Here is a 22,615-nt window from a genome sequence, read left to right as displayed (position 1 = left end):
TCCAGTACACAGATCATACTGAGACATATTTAAAGCAGATGATTTTCAGGGGCCGAAAAATGAGGCTAAGAGATCAATTTATCATACACTTGATAATACTGCTGACTGAACAAAGGCATCAGAGCATCTAAAACAAGGAAGCAAAATCATAACCTAAGCCTAGGAAATTTCAAACATATGTTAATAGAAAAACCTAATGAGCTCTTCTCACCCTTTCCTAAGGTTCAACACATTGTTTTCAAGTTAACATGAAAGAAAGACATTGATTGAAAATAAAATGTTACTACTCCATATATAAGAGCAGCTAACATGCCTGCCACAGATTGAAGCTTGGGGCTCAACAAATCATGTGGCAAGTCTATGAGTGATAATTCGTGGGATTCCATGTAGTAATCAATATCATATATAAAAAATGATACAAATGAACTTACATACAAAACAGAGGTAGACCCAGAGATCTACAAGCTTAGAATTACCAAAGGGAAAAAAAGAGGGGAGAGGGATAAATTAGGAGTTTGGGATTAACATATACACATTATATAAAATAAGTAACCAACAAGGACCTACTATATAGCACAGGGAATTATACTCAATACTTTGTAATAACCTAGAAGGGAAGAGAATATGAAAAATAATATATACATGTATATAAAACATATACAAAGAATATAATATGTATATATTAAAAATATAACATAAATATAACTAAGTCATTTTGCTGATTCAGTTATATATACAAAGAATACACCTGAAACACACACAGCATTTTAAATCAGCTATACTTCTATTAAAAAAAAAACACACTATCTAAATGAAAAAAATGGCAACTATCTGAGAAGATATGTTAATAAAGTTGATTGTATTAACCATTTCACTATGTGTACATATATTGAATCATTACGTTGTATACATTAAATATATATCATTTTTATTAAAAGATTTTAAAAGTTAAAAAAAACAATCATGGGAATGGGAAAGTATTTGGTGACCCACTCTGAACAAAATTTGCAACTGTCCATCTTTTCCTTGACCTTGAAAGGCAGTTCTTTGGGAGTTTCAGTTTCCACTTTTATGTCAGAAAATGTAAATAGACTATAATGAGAAGTAGTTTCCCTTTATAAGAATCCTTAGGAATCAATATAAAATATAAGATTATAATTTCACATACAAATGTCATGAGTAGAATGACCATATAATTATTATGAAAATCAGGACACCCTAAGAGTAAAAGAAGGTGTTTTTCCAATTTTGCCTGGACCCAGGTATCAGGACACTCCTGGACAAAATGGAAATTATATTTATCTTAGACATGAACAATTGAAGCAAATAATGGCTTAAATTATGTTAAGCAAACATAATGTTAACTAAGAGCCCTAATTCCTGGCTCTTGGTTAACATTATGTTTGATGTGGGGTCCTGATTTCCTCAGGCATATGTGTAATCTTTTGCAGAATCTGGCAACCGAGGGGTAAAGAAAAGTTGCCTGAGCAATGTTGTAAGGTAGGAAAAATGTTTATTTAAGAACATTTTGTTCTTCTTTTGCAAGCACAGAATAAAAGTAGTCCTAGGCCAGATCAACTTGTATCTGGATTACCGAGTGTTATGGCAGATACCAGCCAATGAAAGAGAAGAAAACAATCATATATACATATACGTATTTCAGAAGCACGTTGTTTACTCTTATGAATTCTATCACATGCCATTCTTAACATATTGCAAAGGAGAATGAGCAAAAATCAAAAGGCAAATATCAGGGGACCAAAGGACCTGTCTAGATCAACAAGATCTTTTGAACACAGGAAAGGAGTTAGCCTCACCCAAGATTTCAGGTAAGGAAAGCCTACATATTCAAATCTTTTTGACTCTAAGTACAATTAGCCTGTGTCCTTTATCTGGTTACAAATCAAAACTTATCAATTGCACTTGACCACACATAATCCTAAACTTCCATATATGAAAAGCAAAGAGAGTTTATTAGCTATTGTAGTTACTATTCACATACATTTAGAATGAAACTTCTATTAAAATTTAATTGTTAACAGCATAAAAAACAAAGATGACTTAATAATGTTAATGACACTTTGAAAGAGGATGGTCACTCAAGTATATCATCTCACCAGAATCTCCTTGAATGCAATCTTTCTCATAGTGTATCTGGTATAATGGCCAGCATACGGGTCTGAGAAATCACTTTTAGATGCACACTAGTCTTTATGAAAATCTAAAATGCATCCTGTTTTTCTAAACATGGACACTTTCCTGGATGACTAGGTCTTCCCAAGAACTAGTTTGTTCACCAGACTGCGACATAGAGGATGAGGCAGTCTTGTGTGCATTAAAAAGGAGCAATTGTGAGTATGTCCTCTAAGTTTGAGAGGAAGTGGGATGGACTGAGTTTCGGGTTAGCAAATGCAGACTATCAGATTTGAATGGATAAACCACAAGGTCCTACTGTATAGCACAGGGAACTATATGCAATCCCCTGGGACAGACCATGATGGAAGATAATATAAAAAATAATTTATATATAAAAAGAAGGAGAAACTGTTCTCAAAGGGTACTGAATGATCCATGAAAGCCTCCCCCAATGGGATCATCCACAAAATTATCCCAAAATAGTGTGAGATATATTTGTGTTTAAGTGAAGTTGCCAAGTAGAACAAGAAGAAGTAATAGAAGAGCATGAACTCCCTTTCCTCTCCAAGTGGCTACGTGTTGGGAAAATACAACTGCTGTGTGAAAACATTAGGATGTGAGCATCCTGCTGGCTGCGCTGCCAGTATGGGTAAATAACCACATTGTTGGAGCACAAAATTTCTTCATTCATGTATGTGTCCATGCTCCATCCTTCTGGTCAACAGTGTTGACTGGACTACCCACTGTTTTAAGCATTAGGGATATCAAATGCCTACTGCAGAGGCTCATAATTTAGTGAGGGGGGAAATGATAAGTGAATAATAGTGACTACATTATAATATCCAAAAGTTTAAAAATTATAGGTAGGTGGCAAAACAAAAACAAAAACAGGACAATTGACTATTTCTACCTAGAAGAATGATGGAAGGTGTTTCAGGTGTGATATCTGAGTTGGGAATTGAAGGATGGGTGGAAACATATCAGATAGAGACAAATGATGTAGGTGAGTTTAGAAAAACAGGTAGAGATGAATAATAAAACTCTGTTTATGCTCTATCAAAGCATCTAGGATTTATCTTATAGGGGACGGAGAATCACTGAAGGTGTTTTAAGCAGAAAAGTGGCTCATTCAGAGAGATGATTCTAGCTGATGTGAAGAACAAATTAACCAAGAGAGACTGTTGTAATAAAATGGGTGAAAATAATATTAGTTATGAATCCATAATGTAGACATTATTAGTTTCATTTTCTAGATGAGTAAACTGTGACTCAGAAGGACTAATGAATATACTCATTTTAAGTGGCTTCATGGGCCTAGCTTTCATGATGATGATTTTACTATTAGCAGGCAAATTAATACATGAAAAATGATTGAAGGAGTTTCCACTCTGGTGTAGTAGGTTAAGAATCTGATTGCAGTGGCTGGTGTCATTGTGGAGGCACAGGTTTGATCCCTGGCCTGGTTCAGTGGGTTAGAAAATCTGGAGTTGCTATAGCTGTGGTGTAGGTTGCAGTGGTGGCTTGGATTCAATCCCTGGCCTAGGATCTTCCATATGCTGTGAGTGCAGCCATGGAATAAAAATAAGGAAAGATTTTTAAAAAGAAAAATAAAAAGGAATGGGGAGTGAGTTGGATAGAAATTAGAGCACTTCCTAGAGTTGACAGTACTGGGTGAGTGTGAGGGTTTAGCTGTGCAGGTGTGAGGTGAGGTGGTAGCTCCATTTGTAATGAGGCACAAAGAACTCAACAGACTTTGGAAAAAAATTAAATCTTTTTTTTGGTCACCATGCAGAGCACTGGGATAAGTGAAGGTGACACTTCAGAAAAGGCATAACAGAAGTGGCCAAATAAAGCTAGCAAAACTCTTTGAAGATGAAGGATCAGAGGTCCTATTCCTATTCCAGATTTTCCTTTCCTCTTCCTGACTCACACTTTTTCCCCTCTTCCTCCCCCCAAGCAGGACATGCTCAGCATCGCAGCCAAGATTGGATGGGGCTTTCAGGGCTCTGGATCCAGGGCAGCACTGCTACTCTTCAGTAGCCAGTGTAGACAGTAGATACTTGATGTAGGAAAAGTTTAAAAATGCCTGAGAACTGCTGTGTTAGAGCAGAGAGAAAGAGAAAAAGCCCTGTTAATTTATTTCTTAACCCTAGTATACTACAATGCACAGTGGTACTCTAATTATGCTCTGAGCACATCCCATAGTCCTCACTCTTTGAGCAGCTTCGTGGCCTCTTGATTATTCCCATTCTAGGATTTTTCTAAATAAAAGTTTAAGTAATCTTTTCTTTTGTAGTCATTTATGCTGACAAGTTCTACTCATATGTTTCAAATCCAGCCTTTTGTTTTAAGAAGTCTTTTCCACTACTAACAATGATTTCCATCTGAAACCCTATAACATACATATGCATGTGATACCACCTGCTTTAGTATTTCATACTTTTCATATTGGGCTGGGAGTGTTTATATCCTCCCTAACTATACTTCACCCTTCTTGGAAATGAACCATGGAACTGTACTTCTTTCTTATGTTTCATCACACCCAGCACAGAGCTGGGTAAATAGTTATAAACAAATTGTCAAAAGTGAGTCCAAGTCTTTTCATACTGCACATTTGGAATTTTGAAAACTCATCAGCATCCATTAGTTTTGATTCTCTCCTTTATGTGCTCAGAATGACAAACAGCCGGGGAAAGGCGAGTATACAAATTTTCTGCTAACAAGAAATGACAAGAAGGGTGGAGGTCAAGAAAAGGGCACAACAGGTCAGAATCATCTACACATGTGACCACTATTTCCTGAATCCCAGCAAATGTGTCATCTTTCAGTTTAGCTTTAATTTAATAGATGAAGATACATTTTCCCTAGTGGAAAAGAACATTTTCACTTTTTTCCATCTCCCCCAAGATCAATCACATATACAGTCATTCCTCAGTATCTACAGGGATTCGTTCCAGTACTTGCTTCAGATGCCAAAAACTGGGGATGCTCAAATCCCATAGATTGTTAACATAGTATAGGATCTGATGTTGGTTGACTCCACAGCTTTGGAACAGGCAGGTATGGAGGGGTGACTGTCTAGTATCCACAGTCATAACTATGATTATCTTTGGGTTTTCTGAACTATACTTTGGACTAGAAGGTAAAGTCTATTCAGATTACTTTGTGACTGCTTCCCAAAGATTTGTGCTATAATTCAATTCAATAAAGATTTATCAGGCAACTCTAATATGATAGGGTCATAATTAGAGACTGGGGGTGCAGGGAGGCAGGGATGATGAATGAGACCAGTCCTGTCAACAGGAATTTACAACCTGGCCAAGAGGTTGGGAATTTAAAGAGTGAACTATAAGAAACAGATAACCTAGCAAGGACTAAATTGCATATTATAGACAAACAAGAAAAGTAACAGATCAGAAAGGTAAGAAAGGCTTCTTGGCAAAAAAAAAAAAAAAATAGAAAAGACAAGGGGCTTTAAAAGATAAAGACCTGTCTCAATGAAGAAATAGAGAGAATACTAGCTAAGGCTAAGAGAAGAGTGCCAATTAGAGTATGGAGTTCTAAACATGCACTTTTCCAGAGTGATTTGTGAATCTTTATTAATAGACTGTGACATATGTGGATGGAATAAACTGGTTGTGAGACTAGAAGGGGGAAGTTGGGGTCAGAGAGCCAGGACCTTGATGTTAAACAACTGTCTTCATTCTGTAAGCAATAGTGAACCATCTGTGTTTCAGAATAAAATTGATGAGGCAGAATCCAGGACTGATAGAAGTGGGCAGAAAATAAAGCTAGGAACTAAATATTGGGCTAATGTCTGTAGCAAGTAGGAAGGTCAGCAACATGTGTGCTTTATAATAAGAACCAGTTGAAGAAGTATTTTTGAGGGTTTATGAATGAAAATGTCTATCTTTCAGGTCTGAGAAGATTAAAATTAAACCATGAATCACATCAGCTTCGGTGAGTACTGAGTGTGTATTTTTTATTTTCTTTAAAAGTTATCTGTTAAAATACAAAAAACTCCTAAGAGGCTGACTTAGGAGCTTCGTGGCTGCTTGATACAGGATAAACAGCTCAACATTGTATCAAAAGCATACATATCACTTTTTGCCTCTACTTTTCCCACTACAGTCATAATTTCCAGAACTGCAAAATTTCGGAACTAAGACAAATATACATGAGGATAACTTTTTCAAGGGCACAGAGCAATCAGTTGAATAATACAGTGAGTTGAAATTATGCACAGTAATGGGGTAAAAAGAGGTTTTCATTTTCAGTTAAACAGCTTCCATCCAAAGGTGCTCAGGGTTTCCATTTTTCAAACAGCAGCCTGGTTGCTGCAATCCAAACTGCAAAATCTGGATTACATCAACTAAATTCCAAGCTTGACTAGGCTGCCTTGAAAATCCTATTTCCCTGAAATTGGATACAATTAACATTCTGTTTATTCAAGAGATTAAACCTGCTGAAGTATAAAATGACCAGTGTAGTGTCAAGTACCTTGCCGGAATACCCTATTGAGGAAAGACAAAGACCTTTAAACTGGGTGAATTTATGGTGAGGACCAGTAGGTTTCACTTTCTTGATAACAAAGTAGGAGTCAATTCACTCACTGCATTTATAGAAATTACACATTGATTGTGAGCAGAGATTCTCAAGTTAGCCTGGGTATATATCTCAGCCTCAACACTTACATACTGTGAGTGTTTGGGCAAGGTTTAACCTTTGGGCATCTCACTTTCTGCATCTGTGAGGATGCTGTGAGCACTAAATATGCTATAACATGCACAGTACATGGAGGAGTGATGGATACACAGTGGGAGTGCTGACATGTGAGGTGCTAACCTATGCCAAGATGCTGTGCCTGTTTTTCATATTTTCTTAAATTCCAGTCCCCAAATTTGATCATCTTAAAATGTGAAGGAAATAAAAAATAATTTAGGCTAAAATAATCCTTTTACAGGTAAGGATGAAGAAAGGAAATCAGTCACAAGCCCAGAGCCACACAGGAGCTCACAGTGATGGCATGGTGCTAGAACTGGGGGCATCTGATGCCATTCCAGTGCTGTTCTAGCACACACAGAGTGATGCTGATGGGAAAGCTGGAGCATTAACAGCCCATTACCAGGCTTCAGAGGAGAGGAATTCGTTCTCCACGACGGGAGGGCACTTAGCAGGCCGCCTTCACCTGGATCTATTAACTGTGATCGCATGCCTTTTTCAGGCCTGGAGAACTAACAATACTTGACAGTGCTTGAAGCAAGTATTTTTTTCATGATTTGTATTATCAATGATACAGATCATCTCATGAAGATTCCTGTCCTCTTTAAGGAAATGTCATGACCACACCATCTATTCTACTGCACCAGTGGGCAGACATAGAAACACACATGAAATTGTAAACATCTGTGCCCATGCTAGGAATGACCAGTTTGGGGATTTTTGTTTTTTTGTTTGTTTTTCTTTTCTTTTAGAGCTGCACTTGTAGCATATGGAAGTTCCCGGACCAGGGGTCAAATCAGAGCTTCAGTTGCAATCTACACCACAGCCAGAGCAACGCCAGATCTGAGCCGCATCTGAGACCTATGCCACAACTGTGGCAATGCCAGAGCCTTAACCCACTGATCAAGGCCAGGAATTAAACCTGCATCTTCACGGAGATAACACCAGGCCTTAACCAACTGAGCCACAATGGGAACTCCAGAATGACAGGTTTTTACATACAGACACCTCAACGTGCAGAACAACATTGTGGGTTAGATAAAATACAAGCATGCAAAGACAATCCTTTAAGATGGAAAGTGTGATCTAATAATCCCCTTTGAGAACTGGTCATATCTTACAGTCACTGCTATCCTGCGTTGCAATCCCCAAACATGAGGCTTTTATAAATACTTCTATGAGAAACTCTAAAAAGTTTAAGCTGATTGTAGAAAAACAAAAAGCCAATTTTTTTTTTCCCCATAAATACAACAGCAGTCTACAGAGGGAAGACTATACACTCTGGGAGCCAGAGATAAACACGTTTGAATGCCAACTCTTGGAGCCACTCTGTTTGTGTGACCTTCAGCAAAACATCACCTTCTGCTTCCTCATTTGAAAATCTGGAGAGATAATCAGTAAAAGAGGAAAAGAACAGCTTCATTTTTGAAAGTGGAGGCTATCAACTGAATTATGTCCTACCCCACTACCAAATCATGAGCTGAATTCCTAACACCCAATGTGATTGTATTTGGAGATATTGGCCTCGATAGATATAATTAAGGTTAAATGAGCTCAAAAGGGTAGGGCCCTGATCCCACTGGAATAGTGTCCTTATAAGATGAATAAGATTGCTCCCTCTTTACCATGTGAGGATGCAGCAAGAAGGCAGCTGTCTGCAAGCCCGGAAGAGAGCCCTCACGAGAACCAACCCTGCCAAACCTTGATCTGAAACTTCTAGGCTCCAGAACGGTGGGAAAATACATTTGTTGCTTAATCCATCCACTCTGTGGGATTTTGTATTGGCAGCTCAAGGTGACCTAGACAGCAGAGTTAGGCACCATCACTGTTTCCTGAGAAAAATAACTGTCAGGATCATATATTCAGTGCCAGGACTTGCCACTTACAAGACAACCTTGGGTTGAGACCCTTTTGTTTTGTTCTTTACAATATTCACAGAGAAAGGAAGGCCAATATAAGAAAAAGGAAGGCCAATGTCAGGAAAACATCTATACACCAACTTTAGATAGAGAAACTTTATAGATACGTATCAAAAGCGGTTGTGTGTGTATGTGTATGCAGATAGATCGATAGCATATAGTGATGAATACACTTGGTGGTTAAAAATTGGGGTTTGGGAAGATGGTTGTCTGGGTTTGAATTATAAGGGGATAGCCTTGCTACTTACTAGCTGTGTGTCTTTAGGCAAGTCAAACTCTCTAAGCTTCAGCTTCTTCATCACTGAAATGGAGATACTAATAGCATCTCTCTCAGACAATTATTATGAAAATTGAATGAAACAATATGTTTTAAAGCTCTTCTAACAGTGGCTGGTGGTGAGAGCTTTAATGGTTAATTTTACCGTTATTCATGCCCACATAGATGCAGACAAATTGACAGGGTTTTTACCAAAATATGGAAAAGAAAAAAGGAAAGGAACACAAGGCAGAGGATTTCTGTATCCTTTCAACTCACATCACAGAGCCTATACAATTTCCCTACCCTGCCTGACCCTCCAAAAAAGTGAACTCTGTGGTTCATCTCTAAAATCATGATCACTTTAACACTTACTGGCCACTTGTACCTCTAAGAGACTGGAGAAATAATTAAGATGTGGAACAAAAGATAAGGGGCTACAGACAAGGGGAATTAGAGAGTAGGTTGAGATTAACGAGTTACACACTAGATATAATCAACATCCACTTACATAAAAGGGGAAGGTCATTCATTATAAATCATTTATTGTTTTCATACTAGCACTACTGCTACTCAGAAGAAAGGATTTTCTCCAAATCACAACTGATTCAAATATAATTGACTTGTTCAGAGCAGATATTGGATTCCAAGGATAAGTAATGGTGACAGAACCCACAGAGAGATGTTTTTTAAACCATCGAAATTTTCTTACTTTCTCTCATATAAGTAAAACCTGACCTCCTGCTTTTCTATTTAGGATTCATTTTTGCAAGGTTAACTCTGACCTAGGGTGCTAAATTTTCTCTCTAAGCCAATTTTCTCACAACAGAAATTCAGTGCTTGTCATAAATGTAACGGTGGGATCATTTCACTGTGGGAAGGGGGCAAGTTGGTCTAACAGTGAGAAAATAATGCATATTCAATGGATCAGCTATGTGCTGAGAGTGAGAACTTTCAAAACAGCTTTGTTCTATTATTTTTACCCACTTTAGCACTGGGTTATTTTTTTGTGCCCTTGGTCATCAACTCAGGTGACTGATTTCATTTACAAAGAGTTTTTGATGACCAACAAATTTACATGCTTTTTTTTTTTTGTAAGAATTTAAAAGTTTTATTTATAACCACTAAATTATATGTCATCAGTCCCTCTCAACTTTACAGGTAATTTAAGATTGATATAAAATTTAGAACCTATCAATTTGACCAACTGTCACTAGCTGTGATTGAACCAGGGACCATGTAGTATAACGTGTGATAGAATCTTTATAAGTAATGTTAGAGGAAGGAAAAGAACAATTGCCCAAATATATTAAACACTCAGCCACTGGCAATGATTCTTGGGAATTCCTTTTGTTCCCAGTAATTTATCTGATTTCATCACTGACATGAAAATCTGAGGAAAAATCCGTGGAGAGTGTGGGATCAGAGAGGCTTTAAAAAATATATTTCTTGGTAGCTTAAAATATTATTAAGCAAACCAGTTAACTTAAAAGTAGCAAAAACCAATTAATAGGAATCCAGAAACAACTGGAAATTCATTTATTGAGAAGCTTGTGGATATCGTCACCCAAATGGCTAGTAATGTAAATTTCATTTGGTTTAGTTACTTAAAAAAATGTCTGGAGTTACAATTGTGTCTTAGTGGTAACAAATCCGACTAGTATCCATGAGAACTTGGGTTCAATGCCTGGCCCTGGTCAGTAGGTTAAGGATCTGTCGTTGCCATGAGCTATGGTGTAGGTCGCAGATGCGGCTCAGATCTGGCATTACTGTGGCTGTGGTGTAGGCCAGCAACTGCAGCTTTGATTCAGCCCCTAGCCTGGAAATGTCCATAAGCCTCAAGTGAGGCCCTAAAGAAAAAAAAAAAAGTTCTGTATTCTTTCCATATATCTGTATGTATACCTATATACACACTTTTTCTAAATATGATTTCAAAAATTAGGAGTTACCTGCTTGTGGAAGTTCCAAATGCATTCAAGAAAGCTATGTGAAATTATTTTAATTATTTTTAAACTGAAATAAGAAATTCTGCTAATTAACAATTTGAGCTTGGACTTGGTCAGCACTGATATTTAATTTACCTGAGTAGATACATGCTGCCAATTACTTATCATTAAGTAGCCATACAAATCTTGCTGTTTAGTAGATATTGATCTTAAGAAAATATTCTAAGTGCAAGCAAGCAGTAACAGCAAGGTGATTAATGAAAATGTTAACTCTGGGTAGATGTTTCTGTGTATTGGGTCATTTTCATTACTCTCTGTGTGAAATCCTAGCCATATTTTCTTAAGCAGAAGGATGGCATAAGGACCCAGAGATAAACCTGAACACAGGATCATTAAATAAAACACTACTTAGGTAGACAACCTTCTATTGCCAGTGAAACTTAACACTCAGATGCATAGCATTTGTCAATAGTCAAAAAGCATTCTTGTGGAAAAGCAGGTTTTCTGCTGAAAACATAGTGCCTTATGGGACATGACGCTGGCAAGGAGGTTCTGCTGGTGGCAGATGTGCAAACCAGGAGACAAAGTACGTAAGCTGTAGACTGGGAACCAATACTGACAACAATGACTATAACCAGTTCCGAGCATTTCCAAACGCTCCTTTCTTTAATGAATATAACAGTCTAAAAAAAATAAAACTCAAAAACTGTTCCTTTTCTCCTTTAGCATTCTACTAATGATCCTTCCTACAAAATAATGAAATCCTAATATAACAGTCTTTAAATCATGGTAATAAATGCATATCTACCTGAGTTGAAGGATAACTTATTTTTTTCCCTTTTCCTTTGCGTAAAACCATCCTTGTTTCCCTACACAAATCAGCTTTTAGCAAGTGAATGGAAGGAGGAGGAGTCAAACTGGCCTCTGACTCAGTCAAGGAAAGCTTTCTTGCTTTGAAATGAACAAAAGGAATGCCCTAAAAGAGTTGACCTAACTTTGTTTTTATTTATCAAAAGAAGCTCCTCATAGAGGAAAAGCACACATGATTTATGGGTTTTCTCTGTCAAGCTACAGAACGTTAATCCATAGCTCATGAAAGGGTGCAAGAGCAGCTTGGAAATTATGCTGAGCTTAATTATACTTAATGTGAATTATTCAGAAGTGCAGACAGAGACTAAAAATTTATTTCATACAAAGAAGCTTGACATTTTAATTGGCCCTTCAGAATAGAGACAAAACAATTTCCTCTCAAGAAAATTTACATCCTCCCTATCAGAGCCTCAGCCTCAGCCAAGCAGAACTTCATTAACAAGATTAATTATCACACCGGTGCCTGCTCATCAGGTGTATGGCCCAGGTGAAAAGAATACGAAATAATGACTGACATTTCTAACAGACAGAATTGATTCAAGGAGGGAAAGATGACAGATTGAACCACCATACCTTGGTCATTAGCCATTTTGTCAGGGTGTTCCACTGTGGGGGGAAAAAAGAAATAATATTATTAGATTTTGGCAGATTTCATCAAGAAAGCTGACATTTCTAATTGACGGTTTTGTTAGTGAGTTCTCATATCAAGGCTGACGCCACATTGAAATAAAATTGATAAGGAATTATGCTAATATGATTATTTTGACTACATTAGAAGAAAAAATTGAAAATAATGTTTTTGCTGTATAAGTGTGTTCTAAAAAATGTTATTTGTGGAGTTCCTTTGTGGCACCGTGGAAACAAATCCGACTAGAAACCATGAGGTTGTGGGATTGATCCCTGGCCTTGCTCAGTGTGTTAAGGATCTGCCGTTGCCATGAGCTGTGGTGCTGTGGTGTAGGTCCGAGACATGGCTCTGATCCTGCATGGCTGTGTCTGTGGTGTAGGCTGGCAACTACAGCTCCGATTGGACCCCTAGCCTGGGACCCTCCATATGCTGCAGGTGAGGCCCTAAAAAGACAAAACGAAAAAAAAACTGTTGGTTGTAACATTCCTCTAAACATAAACTCAGAATGATCATCAGGCAAGTTTAATTAAAAATACAATTAACAGCCAAAAATTCATGCAATTACTACCCATGTATTTTAAATAAGTTAAGGAAGCAATATTTTCCTTTTTTTTTTTTTTTTGCTTTTAGTATGAGAACGTAAGCAATTCTCACCTGAATAGAGTAAAATAATAAAATATAAAGTTTAATCTAGATAGTTCAATAAATTTAAACCTTGTGAAGAAGTCTTGAATTGTTCACAACTTTAAATGGGTAATGAGTAATGCTCTTGAAAATCACTTTTTAGATTTAAAAATATCTCTAAAATTTTCTTAAGGTGGCTTCTTTCCTGTTAACAAAACCTAAGTGTATAAGCAGGTAAATCTCTGTATATCACTGCTTTTCTAATAACTGTAAAATGACATTTTGACCAACGTAAATCTTTGTTAAGTCTCCATTAATAAGAATTATTTCAACTATACATTTTTTTAAATCATTGAATCTTCTGCGTATATTTAACTCATCTAATTGCAGACACTTAGGCTATGATACATGCTGCTTTGTGTCTTGTATATGTTTCAATCAAACTCAGAGAAAAATATAATAGAATTTGCATGACAGCAACCTATAACCTAGTCAATTTTCTCATTATGTTTGGAGGTTTCGAAGTAAATTCATCATCACTGCTTGAAAAATACTTAGAGCAAATATCTTGCAGGAGGTGGTCCTTCTTTCTTAAATGAAGGAACATAAATCATGGTCCAAAAAATATATAGAATCAAAATACTTAAATAATGATGTTAATAAAAAGCCCTCTCAGACACAGGGTTTGTTGATGTCACATCATAGAAGGATAAATTACTAAACCAGAGATCACTTGTCATTTCTTTCATTTTAAAATAATATGTAGAAATATTCTATGAAAGGTTAAACCAGGAAAAAATATCTTAATAAGTAGTAGACTTTGAATTCTGAATCACTTATTGGAAAATGGTATATTCGAGAGTGCATATTATATTGATTCTACATGCTTTAAATAAGTTTTATAAATGTCTTTGAATCTCCTCGAGATTTAAAAAACAATTTTCAATTTACCAGGTCATCTAATTTAATTTTTTTTTTTTTTTTGGCTTTTTAGGGCCATGCTCATGGCATATGGAATTTCCCAGGCTAGGGGTGGAATCAGAGCTGTAGCAGCCGATCTAGGCCACAGCCATGGCAATGCTGGATCCGAGCCATGTCTGCGACCTACACCATACATAGTTCACCAGATCTACACCACTTGTCTATGACCTATACCACAGCAATACTGGAGCCTAAGAGGTGTTTTCATAGGCAAAGGCATTATCTACACTTTACATTCAGGAATAGGATCCTAATGCAGCTTTTGAGAAAGGACACTATGTTGTAGGGTATGTCACACTAGGTCTCTAGTAACAATGAGGAAGGGTAAGTCAGGATCATCTATGGCCACACAATCCAGGAAGGGTAAAACTTGGTGGCCAGAACAGAAGAAACTTGAGAAACTACTTTAATCAGCATGTCATATTTAGGTGAGAACTTTTTGGAACTAGGTCCAAAACAGCGAAGAAAATCCATTTCATCTTATTTCCATTCTTCATTTCTCCCTTTGTCTTTAATTATATAATTATACAATGCATTACCTGCAGTCTAAGAAATTTACTTGGCAAGTGACAAATATATGCTATGGTGAACAATTTCATCCTTATTCGTATCTTCTGGATTTGTTTAACTGTTAACAAATCTGGACTGCATATGACTTGGAAATTTTGAACGTCTCTGAAGAATATTTCTCAACAGGGACCAAATATATTCTAATAGTTATTATTATTTTTTTTTTTTTAAAAAAAGGCCACATGTGCAGCATATGGAAATTCCCAGGCTAGGGACTGAATCAGAACTGCAGCTGCTGGCCTGCGCCACAGCCACAGCAATGTCAGATCCGAGCCGAGTCTGTGACCTTCACCACAGCTCATGGCGATGACCCATAGTTAATCCACAGAGCTAGGTCAGGGATTGAACCTGCATCCTTGTGGTTACTAGTTGGGTTTGTTACCACTGAGCTACAATGGGAACTCCCTAATAGTTACTTTTTATTAAAAATAAATAATGGCTTAAAATTATTGTAGTCTGTCCCTTGATCTTTTAATCACTCCTATAATTTGTCAAGAAAATCATATATTTTTGTCACAAAATAATTGAAAAACTAAAACATTTCCATATTCTGGTGCAAAGCTTTCAGTTCCATATCTTGGATAGGAGAGATGAAGGTTTCAGAATGACAATTAATGATGGCCAGAGAAGAGACCACACTCTTCTGCTTTTTCACTGCTGGGTACCCTGCTTCTCTACATGTGGGGGTGACTTCAACCCTCCACAAAAGCCCTCTTTGATCGCCTCCATCAGGAACATCCTTCTTCCCTATTACCTGATAGTCCAGCAGGGAGAAGCTTCCATTACTAAAGGGAACAACTCATGGGGTGGGCAGAAATAAATGTATCTCTAATACCTCTTCCAAGGTTTCTGTAGTGTGTGGGTATCATAATGGAGGATTTGGGGAAGGGAGGTGGGTATTTGCAGAGTCCTCTGTGGTCAGAGAATCAAGTTCATGACTGTTCTAATTAAAATTCCAAAGAAAGAATCAGATACACACATATACAAAGTCACTTTATCCCTTTCAAGTTATAAATATACTTTTAATTTACCAATGATTACTGACTTGTACCTCTCTGGCTGGTAGCTACGAACCAAAAAGAAAAATTCTAGTCTCTAGTAAAAAATATTTTTATCATTGCAAAGACTGAATATGAAAAAATGAAGCTGTGGACCCCTGCCCAAGGCATGGTTTGCAATGGAACACTTGCCTGTTACTCAGTGGACTAATGAGAGCTTTCTCAGCTTCAGGACAACATGTAAACCTTTTTTTTCCTGTCAAAGTTACTTTGTGGTGAACAGAGGCTTTATGTTTTGAAGCAGTTTTAGAAACTGAAAATCTTAAATCATAGCATTTTTGTCCATCCTGTAGATGTGGTCGGTTCATTGCGGCTGAAAATCTTTTGTGTTCAGTAATTTATTTGCCTTAGAACAGTTGTCATTGTAAGTGACAGACATGTAAGATACATGCATGTTAAATATCAATGACTGAAAAACATGGGTAACATCACTGTGTCCGAATAATTTGAAATACACTCAAGACATCTGAAACTTAGTTTACCATAAGCTTTACCGTAAAAATCAAATTGACAATTCATGGAGCATGACATACTTAGGGTAGACAATATTAAACATTCAAATCAGAATATAAGAAATAACTCTTGTGGACTGTTGTGACAGATAACAAATCTTGAATTTGTTCTTAGTTCTGAATGTCATCTCAGAGATGAGGGCACAGAGTGTACACAGTATCAAATGAGATATGAAGTTCATCAAGTAATCTGCAGGATGATTATCAGTGTGGGCCTATAAATCCTGCAATAGCTCATCAGTCTGCTGCTTAATACATCTGGATGCCTTCAGTCAGTGTTACACCTCCCTGAGATCTCTAGTGGGCTCACATTGTGAGCATGAAATTAATTTGGCACTTATCTAGAGACAAAGATGAAACCTTTGTGTAACACTAGCTAGTTACATTTCATGCTCCCACAGAATGAATAACCTGTTTCCTTTCAATTGCTCATTTTGGAGTGAAACCTAATTTAGACATGAAGTCCTAAAAACCTGCATTGAGAGATTGGCTCATTTTCTCCTGCTTCCCACCCAACTTTCCACACTGTCATTAAGAGCCATCAGGCAGACTTAGGCTGAATGCTTATTTGTGCATTCTTGGCAAACTTTCAGATGAGCTGTTACCAAATCTAGCTTTTGAATAGCTCAGTCACCAGAATTCAAAAGTCTGCTCTTTATTAGAGAACTTTTCCTGTGAGCATTGAAAAATCTATTTTTTCTAAGCCTCTTCTTTAGTATGTCCAAGCTCATGGGTAAAACTTCAAGATTCATGTTTCTAATTTTTCAGTTGTTTGCCATCATGTTTTATTAAGTTTTCCACCAGATACATGAGCAAAGAGTAGTAACAGAGTTAAGGGCCATGTATCCTCCTTTAAAATAACACACATCATATAGTTTAAATATACATTTTAAAATATCATTACAGAACATTTAAATTATTTTCAGCTGCTAAATAATAGAGGCTCTCGAAATCATTAGTCCTCCAGAAAAATAATACTAGGCTCTAAAATGGAAAAGGCTTTTATGAAGATCACTATGAGGTCATCACTACTCTTGGGCTTTAGTATTTTTCTCTATAAACATACAGCTATCCTTAAATTGAGCTACAATTTTTATACTTGCAAGCATGTGGAGTTTACTTCTAGTAGTCATACTGCAAGATATTTGTTTTCATGTTGCTGCCCTGTGTCCTTAACACAATTGATTTTGAGTTTTTCTGTCTTATCAAAAAATCTCTTTTTTAGTTTTTGAAAGGAAATATTTAAAGTTGGCAAGCGTATACCATTATGCCATTCACATAATTCAATACTTTTTAATTTTTATTCCCTTACATAACATGGCTAAAGGGTTTCATTATATTTTTGAATAGAGCCCGTATACATGGAATCAATACAAAATTCCAAAAGAATTGTAAATGAGAAAAAATCAAGTTAAATATGTCTGCTTTGTGCTGATGGCAGAAAATATAATAGCATAATAGATCTTTCTTTGACATGCTGGCTTTCAGCATGAAAAGGTAACTTTTAATTAATTATTTTATCTTACTTTATTCCAGTTTGCAATTTTTTCCAATTATTTGAGAAATAATTGACATACATCATTGTATAAGTTTTGGATATACAGCATGATGATTTGATTTACATAGACTGTGAAATGATTACCACAATAGCTTTAGTTAATATCCATCATTTCTTATAGATACAATAAAAAGAAAAGGAAAAAATAACTTCATGATAGCTCTTAGGATATACTGTCTTAACAATCCTATATATCATATAGCCGTTTAAGCATAGCTATGATGTTGTTTATTATATCACTAGTATTTCCTTATCTTATAACTAAAGAGTGCATCTTTTGACTACCTTCCTCCAGTTCCTTTGCTCATCACCTCCTACCTTTGGTACCCATAAATCTTTTTCTATGAATTTGGTGTTTGTTTGTTTGTTTGGGTTCCATATATAAGTGACATCAAACATATTTGCCTTTCTCTCTCTGACATTTCACTGAGCATAATGCCTTCAAGCTCCACCCACATTTTCACAAATGGTAGGATTTCCTTATTTATTATGGCTGAATAATATTCTATTATATATATATGTATATGATGAAAGATCTCTCTTTCTCTCTCTATATATATATATTTATATATATATATACATATCTCACAACTTCTTCATCTATTCATTCAGCAAAGGATTTTATATTGTTTCCACACCTTGGCTGTTGGACGTAATGCTGCTATAAATATCAGGATGCAGATATCTTACAGAGTTGTTTTTGTTTCCTTTGGATATATTTTCAAAAGTGCAATTGCTGGATCATGTAGTATTTCTATTTTAATTTTTTGAGGCACCTCTATACTGTTTTCTACATGGCTGTGCCAATTAATATTTCCCAAAGCATTGAACGAGGTGTCCCTTTTCTCCAAGCCAGCATTTGTTTTCTCCTTTTTTTTTTTTTTTTTTTGCCATGCCTATGGCACCATGGCATGGAATGTAGAAGTTCCCAGACAGGCCAGGGATCTAACGCGTGCCACAGCATCAAGCCCAAGATGGCAGCAACAATGCCAGATCTTTAACCCACTGTGCCACGAGGGAACTCCTCTCTTTTTGATGATGTGCATTCAAACAGGCTTGAGATGATCTCTAATTGTGGCTTTAATTTGCATTTTAATTTCCTTTGAATGTCTACTACAGTCAGGTCGCCAACAGAAATGGTTTAAGGCAAATCCTAACAGACTCCAAAACTATTTTATAACAACTGCATAGGAAAAGAAAAGAAATGATAGGAAATGATTCAAACCTTTCAGCGTCCTGAAGAGAATGGGATCAGAAAGGGGCCCCACTCCTTTCGCATTTCTTGCTTGAATTCGAAAGTAATACATAGTGTCAAGGTTGAGATCCATGATTTGATGAGTAAGCCGATCACCACTGATTGTTTCCATAATCCAGTCGTCAATTGGAATATTCTTGTCCAAGGTATAAAACAAGATGTAAGCTGCATAAATAAATGAACACAACTTTGTTCAGTGTACTCACATGTTATACTTCTGCTTCCAAATAGCCATCTTTCCCAAATATAATTTGTAAGGATTACTATATATCCACAATCTATAAACTGCATTATTTAGCATGGCAAGTAATGATGTTTTTGTATTACAAAGATTAGAAAAGTAATTGCTTCAATGTACAAAATCTGAAACTGGGATAAGCCATTAGAAATAAAAATATCTTCCATATTTAAAAAATGCAAAGTTTTTGCTGCCTATAAATCCTGATTATTGATTTGCTCTAATATATAAGCATGATGAAAAATGTAAAAGGTAGATAACAAATCTGTTTAATTTTCACTGTATCAAATCATGAAAATAAATAATGTTTATTTTGGCTAGTGTTTAAATAATAAAAATACATTGAAAAGTATAAGATGCCCTATATTTTTTAAATGTTATAAAAATAAATGATGACATTTGATAATTGTAATAACTCTGTGAGGGTGGCAGGGGTACTGTTGTTCCCTTTTCATAGATGATAAAGCTAGAGATGAGCCAAGCTAAGTGACCAAAGGGCTGGATAATACCTTCTACTACCGCTCTAATAATCCAACACTATTTCCCCTAGTTCAGCCCACCAAGGCAAAATAAACAAACAAAAAAGAAATAAGTATTTCTGGGTAACTGTAGATTATCCAGATAATATCTCAAATATGATTAATTTATCATTTGATAGTAATTTATCATTTGATAGTATCATTTACCCTCTATGTGGGGGTGTGTGCCTTGAATACTAATAATTTACTCAGAGGCTATAGTCTAGTCTAGTAGGTACCCAAATAAATCCAAGTATCCCTGTAAAATATTCATATTCTAATATTATATTTAGCCAATATGTAAGCTAACTTATATTTAAAAGCATTAATTTGTGACCTTATATTAATTACACTATCATTATAAGAGTATGATATAAACTGTAAAATAACTCATAGTAGGTGTCTTTGCTACATGGATGTGGTGTCAAACTCTATTTCTGTCAAAATTCTTCAATGATATCTGTATAAGTGAGGCCACAAATGTCCCTAGGAATAATCTTACACACTGAATATAATCTCTGTAAGTGTATTTTCTTTATTTTTTATTACATATTAGAGAATAGTTAAATTACAACATTGTGTTAGTTTCAGGTGTACAGCAAAGGGATTTAGTTATATGTATACATCTATCTATTCTTTTTCAGATTCTTTTCCCATGCAGGTTATTACAGAATATTGAGTAGAGGTCCCTGTGCTATATAGCAAGACCTGGTCAATTGCCTACTTTACGTACTGTGTATATGTTAACATCAACCTATTGATTAATTGTCTTCCTTTGGGTCACCTAGTCCTTCCTTTTTGAGTCCAGCTTGTCCCATCTGGACCAGGGTCCTTCACATATAGATCTTTTAATGGTTATGGCACAGGGCTCTCTGACACATTCACCTCCCTCCCAAAATAACCATGCACACTCCCTACATCTCAGCATAACTCTCACTCCAGGAAGACTGATCTTCATATTACACTTTTTCCTATTTCCTTCTTATTCCTCATGCCACTCTATCTTTCCATATATATATGGAAATAAATATATATATACATATTTATTTATTTAGTCTTTTTAGGGCCACACATGCAGCATACAGAAATTCCCAGGCCAGGGGTCGATTCAGGGCTGTAGCAGCCAGCACATGCCACAGTCACAGCAATGCCAGATTTGACCTGTGTCTGCAACCTACACAACAGCTTACCGCAATGCTGCATCCTTAACCCACTGAGCAAGGCCTGGGATCAAACCTGTGTCCTCATGGGTACTAGTTGAATTTGTTACCGCTGAGCCACAATGGGAACTCCTTTCCTTATTTCCTCTATTCAGTTCCAACCCATCCATCAAATCTAATATCAGCTACTTGTAACATGTGAAACCTTCCTCTAGAGCAAGCTCTCTTTTCTGTAAACTTTGTGATAGACTTTAAGAAAGTATGAATATATGGATTTCCCATCATGGCTCAGTGGTTAACAAACCTGACTAGCATCCATGAGGATGTGGGTTCGATCCCTGGCCTTGCTCAGTGGGTTAAGGATCTGGTGTTGCTGTGAGCTGTGGTGTAGGATGCAGACATGGCTCAGATTCTGTGTTGCTATGGCTGTGGCGTAGACTGGAAGCTACAGCTCTGACTCAACCCCTAGCCTGGTAGGTTCCAATATGCCGTGAGTGCGGCCCTAAAAAGGAAAAGAAAAAAAAAAAAAAGAAAAAATGGGTATCTATAATTTTGTATCACTTTTACTTAATCCCATGGTGATTTACAGAATTATGCCTGGATTTAGGGGATGTGTGCTAGACAACGAACTGGATATTTCTTTCATGTGATTCTATAGGATTAAGCAATACCACCAACTGTCACATCCAGAGGTCCATTTTTCTTAAATCCAGATCAATGCTGAAAACTTGCATCCATTTTGCTTTGGCTTTCACCTTTTCTCAATGCTGTTGTTTCCAAAATCTGCCCAATCAAAATTACATGGGTACTAGTAAAAGTTACAAGACATGGACCCCCAAGAAAGGATGTTTTGATTTAATACGTATAGGGGACAAGTCTTTGATATCCTCCCAATTATCCTTGCCTCCTGGTAGTTACACTGTGTGTAAGCTTTTCTGTCTGAGAGTAGACAGGCCCAAATCTTGCTTTTAACCAATAGAATATAGCAAATGTGATGAGCTGTTACTTCCATGTTTGCATTATGTAAAATTATAATATCTGTCCTGCTAGCACTCTACATATTCTCTCCTTTGCTGGCTTCAATGAAATAAGTCGCTATATGGAGATGACCATGTGGCAAAGAACTAAGGCTGGGCTCCAATCAACAGCCAGGAAGGGACTGTGGGTTCGGTCCCTGGCCTTGCTCAGTGGGTTGGGGATCCAGCATTGCTGTGAGCAGTGGTGTAGGTTGCAGATGCAGCTCAGGTCCCGAGTTGCTGTGGCTGTGGCGTGGGCTGGCAGCTACAGCTCCAATTGGACCCCTAGCCTGGGAACCTCCATATGCCACGGGAAGCGGCCCAAGAAAAGGTAAAAAGACAAAACAAAACAAAAACAAAAACAAAGAACAAAACAATTATATAAGCTTGGAAGTAAGTATTTTCCCAGGTAGGCTTCAAATGAGACATCAGCCTAAGTTAACATTCGACTGCCACCTTGTAAGAGATCCTAAAGCAGAGTACCCAGAGAAACTATGCTTGGATTCCTGACTGAAAGATACTGTGAGATAGCAATGTGTGTTGTTTTAAGCTGCTAAATTTATGGTGATACTGTAACATAGCAATAGCTAACTACAATAGGTTAATGGTAACCCCACTAATCTACTCCACATGATTTCTGTATTTAGG

General features: G+C 36.7%; 1 protein-coding gene across 6 annotated transcripts in view; it reads right to left on the bottom strand.

The window, feature by feature from the left end:
- DCC (DCC netrin 1 receptor) overlaps positions 1-22,615 on the bottom strand; it is a 1,568,393-nt gene that overhangs the window by 126,826 nt on the left and 1,418,952 nt on the right. For all 6 annotated transcript variants that reach the window (XM_021073445.1, XM_021073448.1, XM_021073456.1 and 3 more), the window contains 2 exons: positions 19,006-19,200; positions 12,423-12,455 (listed from right to left, as the gene is read on the bottom strand). In XM_021073445.1, the coding sequence (XP_020929104.1) occupies positions 12,423-12,455; positions 19,006-19,200 (228 nt within the window). The remainder of the gene's footprint in view (positions 1-12,422; positions 12,456-19,005; positions 19,201-22,615) is intronic.

Source organism: Sus scrofa, chromosome 1, assembly GCF_000003025.6.
Source record: "Sus scrofa isolate TJ Tabasco breed Duroc chromosome 1, Sscrofa11.1, whole genome shotgun sequence".
Lineage (NCBI taxonomy): Eukaryota > Metazoa > Chordata > Mammalia > Artiodactyla > Suidae > Sus > Sus scrofa.
Note: the sequence above shows the minus strand (reverse complement) of the source record. Positions and strands in the feature narration are given on the sequence as shown.